Source organism: Patagioenas fasciata, chromosome 6 (assembly GCF_037038585.1).
Source record: "Patagioenas fasciata isolate bPatFas1 chromosome 6, bPatFas1.hap1, whole genome shotgun sequence".
NCBI lineage: Eukaryota > Metazoa > Chordata > Aves > Columbiformes > Columbidae > Patagioenas > Patagioenas fasciata.
In genome coordinates, this window is record NC_092525.1 from 14,906,446 (window position 1) to 14,922,294 (window position 15,849).

The 15,849-nt window shown below is 41.9% G+C and overlaps 1 protein-coding gene across 1 annotated transcript in view; it reads left to right on the plus strand.

Annotated features, from left to right (window-relative positions):
• XPR1 (xenotropic and polytropic retrovirus receptor 1) overlaps positions 1–15,849 on the plus strand; it is a 104,210-nt gene that overhangs the window by 60,589 nt on the left and 27,772 nt on the right. Inside the window, exons 3-4 of the mRNA XM_065842207.2 lie at positions 7,090–7,191; positions 13,518–13,741. Coding sequence (XP_065698279.1) covers positions 7,090–7,191; positions 13,518–13,741 — 326 coding nt within the window. The remainder of the gene's footprint in view (positions 1–7,089; positions 7,192–13,517; positions 13,742–15,849) is intronic.

Sequence of the window (15,849 nt, forward strand, 5' to 3'; positions counted from 1 at the left end):
ACTTCTGGTTTGTATTTCGGTGCTTGGGTTAAGGACCAAGTTGGGCAACTTAGGGAATTATCCTTATTTCCATCTGTGTGAACTATCAGAAGGAAGGCTCTTTCCAGACTGTTTTGTAGCTGTGTCAAGCGCAGCTGTTCTTATTTACATGAGGTCCATTCAGTAGATTTTAAAAGCACGAACATATACTGCTAATCTCCTAGTTTGGTGGCCTAGCTTGGACTTCTTGTCTGTAAGAGGCGTTACTTAAGCTCAAATGTGTAAACTGTGATACAGTCTTCTGTGCAACCGTAATTGCTGCTGTCTTGTCTTGTTTAAATGAAAACCAGAACTCGAGGCAGCAGATCAGCAGCTTGAGGAACGTGCCGGTGAATTGTGTAACTGGGGATTGTCCTGGTGTGATTCTGGTAATTCCACAACCATGGTATCTCCATTTGCATCACTGGTTACTTGTCTAAACTGAGCATAGGTGACCATTTTGTCTGGACAGGTTCTAGTATGCGCTGACTAACTCAGCCCTGGTATTCTCCATCTTTTGTCTTGGAGTATGAATGTGTAATTGTCAATGTGAAATTTCATCTGGAGTCAGAGCTCTTGTTGACCGTGTTTTCTTAACCCTTGAATGTGTGGCAGTATTTCTCATCCAGCATATTGGCAAATTTTTGGAAAAACATGTAGAGAGTCTTTACTTTCCTTCTTGAAAAGAGTAAGAATTTCAAGGTTGATCTTAACCCAGGCAAGGCAGGTTTTGAGAGTCCTGTCACTGTATGATGTCTCCTGACATCCAGGTCTGTCATACCATATTAACAATATTTTTATTGTAGGTTTTCAAATATCATTAGACGTTTGTGCTGCTTCTCTTAATCTACTTTTTTTCTGTCATAAGTTTCTGCCTAGATGTCCTTCAAATCGGGGGTACCATGTAGCCTTGCTTTTGTTATCCTGCTGGGAGTATTGATTTTGCTAATGGTACAGGTGTGAAACATCATAAAAATGTTGAAGCATTGTGGTCACAAATAAGGACTGAGGACATAATAGAGTCCCAAAGCTGAGATGATGCTGGCAGCTTACAAATTCAGACAACAGCCTAATAATGGTCAATTATAACAGCAAAACTGGGGACAGCTGGGATGTAAGCTTTACAGAGCCTTGGGGTCACCTTTGCTCCAAAGCTGTGCCAGCCCACTTGTGGTTTTTTGCACCCCTCCACCCCAGCTATGTGGAAAGCAGTTATTTAGCTCCACTTTCAGATACTCGGGATTAACCTAGCCATGCTTTTTACTTCTCTGCTGAAGGGTTAGAATGTTCGTCCTCTGAAATAATAGAATTTTTAAAAAGGTCAGCCTTGAAGCACCATTGCAGGGATGGCTTTGCGGGGCCGTGGTCGCAGTGATGCGCCTGCGCCGGCAGAACCCAGTGACGGCACCGCCGCGCACTTACCTCGGTGTCTTCCCTCTGAGAGCTGACAAAGGCTTCTCATGAGTGCTGGAGACTTGATTAAAGAAGAGAACGGTGGATCAGCTGTGCAGCTGCCCTGTAGACTGCAAAACCTGATGCTCTTTGACCTACAAAGCTCACAGTCAGACAGCTGGGCAACAGCTGGATTGTCACATCTGGCTACTGCATGGCTGGTGTCTTCTCCACCTAAAGTTCATACCAGGATGCTGTCAGTGCTTTAGAATCTATGCTTACAGAGTCATCAATATAAATAATTTATAGCAGATACTTGGTTGGATATCTAGCTTGTAGGCGTGTTGTGGAGGTTGCTGCTTCTTTCCAGCTAAATAAACCATCTACAAGAATCTGGCTGGTTTCCGTGTGAGGTTTTAGTGATACAATCTAAAAATAAGGACGCAGAATTTTTTCCAAGATGAAAGTAATAATTTCTAAGGGTGTTTTGAAACCGATTCCATTAATTCTGGGTTAATTGGTAAAAACAACAAAATGGTGAGCCAAAACCTGAGAGAACTTGTGTTGGTGACCTGCAGCAGTTCTCGCCTCCTCCTTCCCCTACCCACACATAAATGCTGCGTGTCCAGGCAATACCAACCTCATTTGCTACCTGAGTGGTCATTTTTTTATTACTAGATTTAGGGAAATAATTTAATAACTGAATCTAATTTGGGCTAAGGCATTCATTAAGTGGAGCGCTGAGCAGCTCATCTGTGATGGTTTAGGAAAGTAGATGTGGCATGATATGAATTTTCTTAGTGTTTTTTAATATTAGCTGGTGCATGAAGCTGCTTTCTTGCTGATTTTAGAGTGTTTTAATTCAAGGCCCACTTTTGGGTTGATGGAATAAATTCCAAGAGAGATGCCCACCATTACACATCTATGTACAAACTGCAACTTAGAAGTTAATGTGGAATAACATGAATGCAAAACGGTCCTTATTTGCGAAGAGAGTTGACTTCCTTCCTCTTCCCATAGCAAGAATATGTCCTAGGAAGAAACTTCTATATCCATACTTTAAGCTCCTAAAAGTTTTCTCATACAGAATTTTATTTGCCACAAGATTAGACATGAAAATCCCTGGTGAGTAATTGATTTATTACTCTGTCAGTACTTTGGGCCAATTTGCAGCTGACCCAAGCGTAGTTGCCTTGTGGAAGAATGTTTTATTTGGAAAAATACCTCGATAAACATGATAAACACGAGAATGCCGCGTATAGGGGTGTAAAGGTAATCTTTGTCCTTGCATTTAGGAACTACGCAGTTTGATACAAGCAGTTATTGTCTTCATAGACCTGCGAACAGGAGAACTGTCTTATAAATTTTGTTAGTTTTTCAGAGCCCCGTTCTGTTGTTACAGACATTTTTGGGCTTTCAGTCAGCAAAGAGGGCATGGAAAATGTTAAAAATGTAGTGTATTCAAAATGGTGCTGATGTTAAACTTGTGATCACCTGTCATAGTATGATTTGATATGTTTCATGCCGATGTTGAGTTTGACGCATTTAGCTTTTGTTTTTGTTTTACTGAATAGATGACAGAGCCCTACTAATAAATAAAATTATCTCCTTTCTAGCTGAAGTGTTGAAATAACCTTTCTCAGATAAAACTGTTTTGTGGCAAACAGGTGGTGATTCAGAGAACTACACCTGTGCTGATCTCATAACAGAGCTAATTAATCTTTTTAAATTAAATGCGCCTTAAAGTTCAGCATGATAAAGACTGAGGGTTGGTTTGTTTGTTTGATGCTTACTTTTAGAGGGCACTGCTCTAATGAAGAAAACTCTACTGTCTGCTTGCATGGAAGTGAGTAAGCAGAGTGGCCTGGGATACCGATCATTTGTTCATATACTGCAGTTGCAGAAAATGAGAAATTAAATGAGCAGTTGACAGATGCCCTGAGAAATGATTGCTTGGGACAGCCCAGGAATGTAGTTTACATGTTAATTTTTCAGCTTCAGGTTCTATTTTAGGTGTGCCAACATCTGAACTCTCTGCAAACTACCAAGTGTGGCGAGAGGGGAGCACATCCAGATTGCTGCTGGTTCACCACTTGGCTTTGCATGGAAAAGCAAGAACCTTTCAGGCTTACTGTGTTGGTTTTGGGGGTTGTTTTTGTTGTTGCTTTTTTTCCACAGCAGGCAATTGCATGGGAGGATGAGGTCGGGAAGCTGCAATATTGATCAGACCGTCTTCTTGGCAACCTTGTTCATGGCAACTTTGTGGAGCTCGGGGTAAATGGAGCATTAGCGCTATAGAAAAGGAACAAAACGAAGGTTACTGCTGGCCCTTCTTGGCAGCAAGAGCTGGATGCCTTTTAAAAACAGCTTCTGTTGTCATGGAGCTCCTGAATCCAAGGCCGGTTTCTGGCACCGTGATTTTTCTCATGGCAAAAAAACGTTGTCCTGCCCTAGCCTTGGGGGAAATAAATAACTAAAGGCAATAGCCTTGGCAGCTCTTCTCTCTTACTGCAGCTAAATGACTGAACTGCAATGGGAACGGGACCACAGGGAAACCTTTTCTTCACAGAGAATCCTGATTTATTTTTATTTATTTATATTTTTTTTTAAGCTGGCATCTACCGTGGTCTGCAAAATATCTTTTGTAAGAAGGCGTTTGACATTTGGAGGAGGATTTTGCATAGTTTATATAGAACTTGCTTTCCTCTGAGTCAGCGATGTTTTGAGGTCGAAACAGAGACCTGCATTCGTAATTTCAAGGTTTTTGCAAGGTCTTCCAGTAGTCGTTTGTTTGTGTTTTAAAGCCCCTTTTCCTCTTCTAAACTTCAGAAGTAGTCAGACAGTTTAACACACTTATTTCCTGAACTGGTCAGTAATGTATAAAACAAGATATTTATTAATTTATTTGACATTATGTCTGTTTAACGCTACTTTGTCTTGCTGAGCTTTTTGCTATCTTAAAAGGTGATATTTTGCTTGTGTAGAAATATTCATGCTTGACTTCATGGACAAAATGTATACTCCACTTCCTCATGAGTGGGCTTCTTGGTTTGTGTATTTTGGGGTTTTTATTTGTTTGTCATTGTTTTGTTGTTGGGGGGGGGGGGATGTTCCTTAGATAGTTCTAGTGACTGAAGTTTAAAAACTTGCTTGGTTTTACTTTTGCTTTGTGAACTTACTGAAACCTAGAAACAAGGGATAATAGAAGTGGCTCAGTGTTTCTGAAGCAGCAAAGTGTTGAGCCTCTGTGCTTTTATTTCTACCTGACTTATTTTCAAAGGCAGGCAAGGATGACTACCCCACGTCAGAAAGCATCCATGGGTAAGCTCTTCTGCTAGAGACGACTCAGCTCTTTGGGCTGAAGAATTTGCCCTTTGGATCCTTCCTTAAGAGTCAGCTCAGTTTTGCTACGCCCTGATTACTATTATTTGAAAAGTTTCAGGCAGCTAAACGAATAAAGTCTCTGCGTGTTAAGTATCTTGCGGTCATTTCTGTTGCTTCACCTGCCTGTTTGTGTTTTGTGTTTCGTGGCTGCTGGGTCAAGAATTATGGCTCTGGCAGGCAAGTTCTGATGAGTCTTGCTGGTAGAGCCCCGGGGTAGGATGTTGCAACTGCTGTGACTCTGCTGTTAGAAATTCCCATACCCAAAGCAGAGTTATTTTCCATCCTTCTGGTGTTTTAGGCTGATTGAGGCACTAAGCTGAGCCTGAGCGACTGAGGCTCTGCAAAGCCTGCGTCTAAGGACACCTGGGGGCTACCAAGAGGAGTCACAGCCCCATCATTTTGGAGGTAGTTTGCACAAGGGAGGGAGCCTCTGTCCTTGGGTGTAGTGTGGATCTGCAAGTATAATTGTTGGACAATAAAGGGACCTTGGGAGCCAAAACTTGGAGTTTGGAACAGCCCTTGGAGCCCTTTTGAATTCTCTTCTGCAAGCCCTCGGATGGTGGAGCTGTAAACACCAGTCATCTGTGCAGAACTGTTTGGTGGTTGTTGTTGTATTTTCCCCCCTCTGTTTTACTCTATAAAGCATCATCAAACTCCAAAAAAAGACAGACTTCTTCCAACATTACCCCTGCAGGCTTGCATTGTGTTATTTGCCCTTTCTATACAAACCCCCTAAAATATTTAATATAATGTCTGTAGATTCATGATGTTTAAAATCAATGCCACAAACATAAAAATCAGGAAATTCTAAATATTTAAAGTTTACATTTAATATATGTTAATACTACTTTGAGGGTTGGTTTTACCTAGAAATTAATGCTAAAAGAAAAAGTTGTTTTTTTTTTTTTTTTTGTTATGAGAGGTTCTCCTCCCCCTCTACTCTGCCCTGGTGAGACCACACCTGGAATATTGTGTCCAGTTCTGGGCCCCTCAGTTCCAGAAGGACAGGGAACTGCTGGAGAGAGTCCAGCGCAGCCACCGAGATGCTGAAGGGAGTGGAGCATCTCCCGTGTGAGGAAAGGCTGAGGGAGCTGGGGCTCTGGAGCTTGGAGAGGAGACTGAGGGGTGACCTCATTAATGTTTACAGATATATAAAGGGTGAGTGTCAGGAGGATGGAGCCAGGCTCTTCTCGGTGACAACCAATGATAGGACAAGGGGTAATATCACAGTATCACAGTATGTTTGGGATTGGAAGGGACCTCAAAAGATCATCCAGTCCAATCCCCCCATGGAGCAGGAACACCCAGATGAGGTTCCACAGGAAGGTGTCCAGGCGGGTTTGAATGTCTGCAGAGAAGGAGACTCCACAACCTCCCTGGGCAGCCTGTTCCAGTGCTCTGTTACCCTCACTGAGAAGAAGTTTCTTCTCAAATTTAAGTGGAACCTCTTGTGTTCCAGCTTGATCCCATTACTCCTTGTCCTATCAGTTTGCCACTGAGAAGAGCCTGACTCCATCCTCGTGGCACTCACCCTTTATATATTTATAAACATTAATAAGGTCACCCCTCAGTCTCCTCCAAACTAAAGAGCCCCAGCTCCCTCAGCCTTTCTTCATTAGGGAGATGCTCCACTCCCTTAATCATCTGATGGATCTGATGGCAATTGCCATCATTTAGGCCTCTTCCTTTAAACTTTGCTTATGAGAGATATTTTATTTCCCAGGAAGGAAGCAGGTGGTTTCCACACAGTTTCCCATTCACTTGCTGGGCAGATTTTAGTTTGCTGTGGTGCCGCGTTTTTTATTTGGAGGATTATAATGATGAGAAGGTGGGAGTGATGGCTGGAGCCACTGAGTTCTCCTGGAAGGTCAAACAAAGCCTTCCCTTAAAAGCTTGGCACATTCTTTGTAAATAGAATTGTTTGCTACACTGGGATTAATACTTTTCATGGCCAGTTTTGTTCTTCAAGAGCAAGACCAGTGCTTGTGGTAGGTTCCAAACCTGTATCCCAGTCCCAGCACAGAATGTGCTGCAATGGGGTTTTTTTAGGATGGTGACTTTGTGATGTGAGATGTCTTTTTTAAAAGATCCTGTAGGTGTGGGTTTTTCCTTTTCTGTCCCAGTGAAATTCATTTTACAGCCAAATATGTGTTCCCTTTGGACTTGATTGCTCTTCTTTCTCTGTATGGCAAAGAAGGTGGATTTACTCTGAAGAAATATTTCCATGGCAGCTGCTTAGAAAATTGTTCATATGTCCTTCTGCTACAACTTCTTTTTTTCTATTTTGTTTTATAGACACAGATGAGGACACGGTGAAAAGGTGTTTTGCCACGTTTGAAGAGAAGTTCTTCCAGACCTGTGAGAAAGAACTTGCCAAAATCAACATTTTCTATTCAGGTAAGGTACTTATTTGTGTGTATTTGTGGAAAATACAGCAACACAAAAAGAGTCTGAAGCTCCCGTACTTTCAGAATAACCACAGTGGTCATGCAGGTCTACCATCAGGTAATTATAGGGCAAAGTGATGGGAAACTGCTCTGGTTTGAAGATGCTCTTAAGTGGCAGCTTAAGGGCACAGTTTGTAACCTTACCCATGGGGACAGTCTCCTATGTGTGTTTTAGGCATGATAGGCTCCCTAGCTGGTGTTTCCTGAATTTTTGCAGGAATAGTGATTACGGACTTGCCTCTGTGTGGTATCTTGACCGTCCTGATGTGTCTGACAAGTTTTTAAGCACTTAACTCTTACTCAATCCCTTGCAACTTTTGGAGTAAATCAGCCAGCAGCATTTTGTCATTGGCTGTGTAATAAATTGGCTAAAAATGTAATAGTGGTAAGAGAAGGGATTCCCAGGGATCGTATTTCAAAGTGCTATTGTTTGTTTGTTTTCCCTGAGAAAGTTTGCTTTCCTACCCTGTGCTTTGGAAATAAAGTTTAGAATGGGATAATCAGAAACTGACCCTGCTGCAAAAGGCTTCGTAATGGTGTGCTCGCGTTCCACTCACCGTTGTACTTCAGCTGCTTTTCAGCCTCTTTTAATAAGGTTTAAACGGGTTTTCAGCTAGCAAAGCGTTTAAATACGAATACAATGATGTATCGACTTCTGCTATACTTTCTCTTAACGTGGTGATTTATTACCTTGGTGCTATAAGCAGTTTTTTGCAGCACAGTGTGGTCGCCTGTTGTATTTCTGATTTTAATCTGGCTACAAAGTAGAATTGTGCAAAATACTTTAATAACCATCCAGTCATGACCTTACTGCCAGCAGAACCTGGATGGTGAACATGAGAGCGGCTGAAAGCGCCATGGATGCAATAGCTGCCCTGCAACTCAGCTCTGCTCAGCTCCCATCCGGGGAACTAAACCTCTCCGTGCCGGCTGTGCTGCTGCCCTGGCTCCCTGCGTCAGGCTGGGTGTTAGGACAAGGGGCAGTCTGTAGGTAGAAGTGATATGTTTTATTAGGTTAGCTGGCTTTTATGCTTTATAGGCACTTTTCTACATGCAATTCATATGTACCTATCTCAGAACAGTTTTCTTAGTTTTGTTTCCCTGTGAGATCTTCTGTTGCTGTCCCAGATCTGAGGTAAGGCTTTTATGCTCGGAAACTTGTCTTGCTTTTCTGGTTACATCAGCTGGTCTGATAAGAGGTCTCTGTGCTATGAGCTAGACCCTGTGGAGGAAGTTCTGTCAATGCACATGCACAATGCAGATTATAATTTTCCCTAATGAGGACCTGCTAGCACATATGCACCCCTTCCAGCATTGTTTAAAATGGCATTAATAATACAGGATAGGGGATTTTTCAGCTTGCTGTCATTTCAAAAAGTTATGAGAGAGAACACATGTAATTTGAAAATCTCTTGTGATAAGATTAAAATAACTCTTCTGCAGAAGAGCAACGTGACTTTAATAGTATGGAAACCCTTTTATTGGGGTTATTAATATCAAGCTACATGAAGAAATGTTCCTTCAGTGGTTTCTCTTGTTGATCGTGTCAGAAATTTGTCACTTCAGGCCCTATTGTAACTCCAGGCATGTGTTGGTTTGGGTTATGACCTGGTACATCCTATTCATTATAGGCTAATTATATGGCTTATTACACGCCTGTCTTTACGACAATAAATACCGCCTGTTTGTAAGAAAGCAAAGCTTTCTGTTGATCTACGCTTCATTTCCTCATCGTCTTTCCCTGTGCCGAGGGATCCCGGGGGAGCATCGCCAGGGATTCCACAGCACGGAGCGCTGGGGTCTGCGCTGCCTTTGCCTTTCTCTGCGTGCTCAGATTGTCAGTTCTCATCAAACAGCCTTAATTCCCCAGACCATCGTCCCAGCTTGGTAGGAGGGAAAACTGCCATTAACCGAGTCTGATTTGTTAAACAGTTTGTGATTATTTGGACTATGCTTAAGGAAATCTGTGCTCAATTGAAAGGAAAAAAGAAGAGCAGTAACATTTTCACATAGTTCCAGTAGACTAATGCTTGCTCAATGCTAACATTTTATTTATGGCCAGTTTTGGTTTGTGTTTGGGATTTCCTAGAGAGGAGGTTTGTTATAAATTAGCGTCATCAGGTTCCGCTTGGGCTACTGTTTAGCTAGTAATATTTTTGTGGTTAATTTAGGAGAGAACTTTATTATTTGCAGGGAGCCGTGGCTTGAACTTGGTAAGCAAAATATGGAACATGGTATGTAGGAAAAGGAATGGGCGCTAAAAGAGCCTGCCTAAAATATGCAGAGCCCCCAACCTGCTGTCTGGGAGCAGGCAGGGGTGTTCCATTACCTCCTGTCTGGTGAAACAGGTTTTGATCACAACCATGACTTGGGGGAAAATTGTATTAGGTCCTTGGTGTAAGGGTTTTTTTTCATGTTCTTTATGTGTGTATTTTTCTCTAAACTTGGAAAACTGAGTCAAGAACAAGTTGGAATTGCATAGTTGAGGTGATAACTTTAGATGGTGTTTCTTTTTAGGCAGGAGCTGGAATAGTTTGGGGGCAAAGCTGCTTCTTTATTGCAAGCACTTTTGTTGGAGTTTGTTGGTTTGGGATTTCTCCTTAGTCTTTGCTGTGAGATTATACCTGAGCATCAGGTCACACAAAATGCTGCAACACAAGAGTGGTTCCAGTTTCTAAGTGTATGCTGCTTTTTTCTAACTCTCTTGAGTGCCGTATGTTTTGGGTTTTTTCCCCTCAATATTTTGGAGTACGTTGCAAACCAAGAAATTGATTTCTATGCTGCTTTGCCAATTTCCTAGGAAGTTTTAAGAACAGCAGTACACATTTTGTTTTATTGTACTTCTGCAGTGAATCTGGGTGATAAAAGTCATACATTAACGAGATGAAATAATCTGTGGACTGGATGACCAGAGTCAGTGCAAGAGAGGAGAGGGCAGGAGAAGAAGGTGGCAGAGCTGCCGCTCCCCAGGAGCTGCAGTTTGTTATAGGACCAGGTCAGATGTATTTAAAGCCTCCTACTCCCCTATGGATGGACCGGGCTGTATAGAAGACAGCACATGAGTCTTTTCAGCAGCACATAATTAAAAATAATATTTGTATTTGGAGATGATGCTTTTTTGTGGATGTTGGTTTGCAAACAGGTAGGAAAATTGCAACAGCAGTTTTGTAACTATTTCAAAGCATTATCTTTAAATACTGTGTTATTAGACTGATGGATTTTAAGATTTTTCTGGACATAGGGAAAATGGAACAGTGCTTTCAATAGGAAGATGCAAATGTACACTCTTCCATATTTAATAATTTGATCTGAAAGAAATGTCAGTGTGCCACCAGATGGTTTAATATAACGTTTTGAATCTAGAGAGTGAACTTGTGAGTTTTATTTGTATGAAAGCTTTTGATTCTAACAGCTACTCTAACAGATATCTCTTACTTCTTCCCGTGAGGGTTCCCAAAGTGGGGAGGGATTATTGGTTTTGCAGTCTGACCTTGTGTGTGTTAAATATTATGTGGTTGCAGGCTGTGGGCAGAGGCTTCTCACTGTGGGCTTTGTTGCCTCTGTTCCATGGAGTCCTTGCAGCTGTAGAAGTTCTCAGAGAGGAGTTGTCCTTTCCTCTTAATTGAATAAAGTTAAGCTATAGAGAGTTTCAGGCTCTTCCATACGTGGGTTTTTTTCTGTATTGATCCCCAATTTCTGTTTGGAAAGGCATTCCCTTCTGGAAAACATCTGACGCAGGGCGCTGTAAAATTATTTATAGAGTAGTTTTGCTCTTAAAATGAACCAGAATTGAATAAGACTGAGGAAAAGGTCAGAATTGCACCCGTAAAAGCAAATCTTACTTCTGGGGAGGGGCAGGGGAACGATCGAGAATTACCATTGAGTTGTTATACAATATACTAATGAAGAGAATTGAATGAACAGCTGGGAGGATGCGTTGGGTGGTGGAGGGACCCTGTGGTGTGTGGTGCGGTGCTTTGTGTCCTCCAGCTGCCAGCCCTGTGCTCCACCACCGTCAGCCTGCTCGGAGTCTTCCTCACCAGAGCCCGTGCCCTGCGATGCTGCTCATGGGCACAGGTGCCAAAGCTCTGACTGAAGCCGTAGGGGGAGGAAGAAAAGCCTGAAAGGAACTAGTTGTACAGAACAAAAAGATAAGGCTGTCAGTTGTGCTGTTTTCAGCGTAAAAAGGTTGTTATTTAGCCGAAAAAGATTATTTTCTGAAAGTACACAAAGCAGCGTGTTTAAAGGAACGCCTTTCTCATACTTGAGATGTGAAGAAGAGAGACTGACTTGTTCTGAAAACACATCAAAATGATATTTGAATTCAGGTTGACTGTCCCTTTAATCAGTAAGTAATGAGGCAGTGCTTCCAACCTGCGGGAGCCTAAACTGAGGAAAAGAGGGATAAATTATTACAGCGGATCATGTACAGCAGCTACTAGTGTTGTAACTCCTGATCAAAGCAGGAGCTGTGTTTGTCTGTCACCGGAGCTTGGCAGAGAGCTTGTGTTGCTCTCTGAGCTCCAAAATTCAGTGTCACATTTGAAGTATGTTGCTTGTTTTTTTTTTTCCCTTTGATTTCCTTACTGTCACATAAAAAGACAGTAAACACACGGTAGTGCGTGCGCAGATATGAAAAGTACTTTGCTTACTAACTGTCAACTTTCAGAATTATTATTTTTTAATGCTTTTTTGCTTGATTTGAGGAAGGTGAGCAGCTCTCCTTTGCACGCAGAGCAGACGTGCGGTCACTGCGTTGGTATTTGGATGAGACCCTATCTGCCCAGCCGTCTCCAGCCCGTGGGGGGAGGCCGGACCCCTCATCCCCCTGAGGTGCAGGGTGTCAGCTGCACAGCTTGGGCTGCTTCCATCCCTAATGAGTATTTATGGAACGAGCATCCCCTAGAAACGAGATCTGGGGTGGAAGCCAAGGGGTCCGAGTCTACTTTTAATGCCGCCTGTCCCCTGAAGGGACAGCCCCTTGATTTTGGTGAGGCCACACCTGGAGTATTGCGTTCAGTTCTGGGCCCCTCCGTTCAGGAAAGAGCTTGAAGTGCTGGAGTGGGTCTAGAGAAGAGCAACAAGACTGGTGAAGGGTCTTGAACACAAGACCTATGTGGAGAGGCTGAGGGAGCTGGGCTTGTTTAGTCCAGAGAAGAGGAGGCTTAAAGGTGAGCTCATCACTCTCTATAACTACCTGAAGGGCAGTTCTAGCCAGGTGGGGATTGGTCTCCTCTCCCAGGCAGTCAGCAATAGGACAAGGGGGCATGGGCTTCAACTCTACCAGGGGAAATTGAGGCTGGATATTAGAAAGCAATTCTTTGTAGAGAGAGTGGTCAGGCATTGGAATGGCTGCCCAGGGAGGTGCTGGACTCACCATCCCTGGAGGTTTTTAAACTGAGATTGGACATGGCACTTAGTGCCATGATCTGGTCAATGGATTGGAGCTGGACCAAGGGTTGGACTTGATGATCTCTGAGGTCTTTTCAAACCCGGTTGATTCTGTGATTCTGTGATATTAGTTAATTTTTTTTTTTTTTTTTTTTACTATATTAACATAATGTCTGACGTGACAGCATTATGACTATATTAATTAACATAATGTCTGACATGACAGCTCTGTTTTGGAGAGCGCAGGGACAAGAAAAGACTAGGCCTTCTGAATGGTTATAGTTGATTTACTTTTCATTTCTTGTACATTTCCTGTAGGATTTAGGGATTACGGAAAAATCGCCATTTGTCCTATTTGATTAATAATTCCTTGAATAGCCATTTTTTTCATCAGTTCTTTTCATATCGCTTTTAATTACTGACACATTTACGCATGACCAGAAGCTGTCTAATTCAATGACAACATACTGAAAGGTGCTTCAAAGAGATTTCATGAATACTTCGCTTGCTTCTGACCAGTGACAATTTACCATTTTTTCTTCTATTTCCCTGTTTTGGATGTGAACTCAAAAGATGAAACAGAACCTGAAACTATTGCATTTCCCCTCTTGTCAGCTTGAAACCATGTAGGACAGTAACTTCCACTCACTTTTATGCAAATGTATTAAATGTATACATAGGAGTGCATTAAAACGTCTAATGAGAAGGAGCTTAGTAAAAGAGAAATACACAGTTGTTGAATTTAACCCTTAGTGGAGGAAGGCCATGCGATAGGTTATTCAACGCTTTTTACCTGATATTTGAGGCAGAGGTGTAGCGCTTTTTGTGGGTTCAGCAGGCAAGTTGCTCCCTGTTCATCTGACTTTTCCCTTTCCTCGCTAACAGAAAAGCTCGCCGAAGCCCAGCGCAGGTTTACGACTCTTCGGACGGAGTTACAATCGACTTTGGACGCCCAGAAAGAAGCCAGCGGGGCTTCCACGCTGCCGCGGCGCAGAAAGCCCGTCTTCCACCTGTCCCACGAGGAGCGTGTCCAGCACAGGAACATCAAGGACCTGAAATTGGCCTTCAGCGAGCTCTACCTCAGCCTCATCCTCCTGCAGAACTACCAGGTACCCGCCCAGCGAGGTGGTTTTACAAAGCAAGTGTCTCTGTGTATCCTCAAAAGGCCTCGTTCAAGCCAATCCTTTATTTATTTATTTTTTATTTTGGGGTTCCTCAATATTTTTAAAGGAAAGGCAGATGCCTAGCAGCGTGCGTCTTGTTGGTTTTTGAGCTAGAAATGCAGAAGGACCTTCTTTATTTTTCCTTTTCCCCAGCATCCTTGGCCCAGGCATGGCCAGGCCACGAAGTCACTTTGGGGCCTCTTTCTTCTGTAGGGTGTTGTTCTGTGCATGGCAAGTTGGGGAAGAAGCTCTTTTTATCTAATATTTGTAATTAAACTTGGAATGCTAATGTTCTGTTTCCTCTTGGTGTTACCATGGTAGTGACTGTGACCTTGTTAAATCTGAATTTCATCTTAAAACATCCATTAAAAATAAAAATGTTTTTAATGCTGTAGGATACACGCTCGTTTGCCTTGAAGCACAAAAATCCCAAATCTTTAGTTGTACTTGGATTTCTGGCATGAAAGGGCATGGTAAATATTGCAGATGCTGATTTTTGTTCCAAAAATCTTGAAGCAAAGATCTGTAATTGTTAAAATACTTTTTTTCTGGGCTAGCTTTTTTGAAGTCAAATACTCCAAAATGCTTTCAAATGCTTTATTTTGCAAGATTTTTAGCTTGTTAAATAAGAATGTTTGAAGTTAAATTCACTGCATCTATATTTAGATCTTTACCAGCACTGCACTGGAGAATTTTACTAAAGAAAATTCATCATAAGAATTAATTTAATACCACTCTGTGGTATGGACAAAACTTAATTCTTCCAAAATTCTTAATGTTTGTACCTCTCCTAAAACGATGTTATGTCCTTGACCACATGCACATACATTGCCGACACTCACTCCAGATGCTTCAACTGGAATTTCTTTAATGCTGAGTTTCCAGGTTGGAAAATCTGGGTCCAGCTTGTGTCAGAACAAGCATCATGCTGCCCCCAAGGGAAGCTCTCGGGGATGTGTTCAATCACCTCTTATAAACATTTTAACTACTTATTGCCATTGGTTGAACAGACACCCCTCTGTGAGTCCTGAACACAGGTTTTGTAGTTGTAGAAACTATTTCTGGCTATCTCCATAAAGCCCTTTAACTACTAGAGAGTGGTCCTCGTTCAAAATCCTGGGAAAGGTGGAGTATCCTTCACTTTTCAGGTATGGAGCAAAGCAGTATTACCTGCTGTTATTTCTTCAGGCTTTGAAGAAAAGAAAGCTTTTACTCTCGGTTACAAATATCACTTCTGAGGCTTGATGAAGAACTTAAATAGAGGATGACATAGATAATTCCTTTGGAAAAATCTTTTCCTACTCTGTATCCATGAAGAAAGGCATCTTGCACGCTTATGCTTCTGCTTTTTGCTACCACGAGTCCAGGCCTGTTGTATGTATATTAAATATTGATGTAAAACCCATCTGGATTTGATAGTTTTCACAGTTTCCAAAAGGAGCAGATCTTTCTACAACCTTACTTCAAAGAAGGAATGAGAAAAACTAGTTCAAATTGGTTTTGAAGTTTAGGACAAGGAACACAAGTACTAAACCAAACATAAACCCAGAGTACTACTCTCAATCACTTCTGAGCTTAGAATGTAAGAACGAGGAGTATTCAAGACCTTGCAGTTTCAGAGGGAGAAAATAGTAACGTGGTGGGAAGATAACAGAGCTGAGGCCTTCGTGTAGGACATAAAGGGAAATTACCAGCAAATTCCTCAGTCTGGTAGGACTGAAGAAAGAGCACAAGTTGCGTGTGTTCTTTCCTAAGGTTCACAAACCAAACACCAGGTGAAACTATAATTAAAATGCAGGGCAGCCGTTACTTATTTGACTTAAGCTTCTGATAAAATTAACTTATTGTTGACAGTAACATATGATGCTAGAGTATGTATGTATAGAAATAAATCTATTTATTTGAAATACTGCGTTTTACAACAAATACATCTTGAGAAATTAAGTATATAGACATATACTATATATGATATAGGACACTGGTGAGGCAAATAATGGAGGCTGAATCAGTCTTATTAAACTGTTGTGCATTTGCCTTGCTGGTGCATTTCGAGT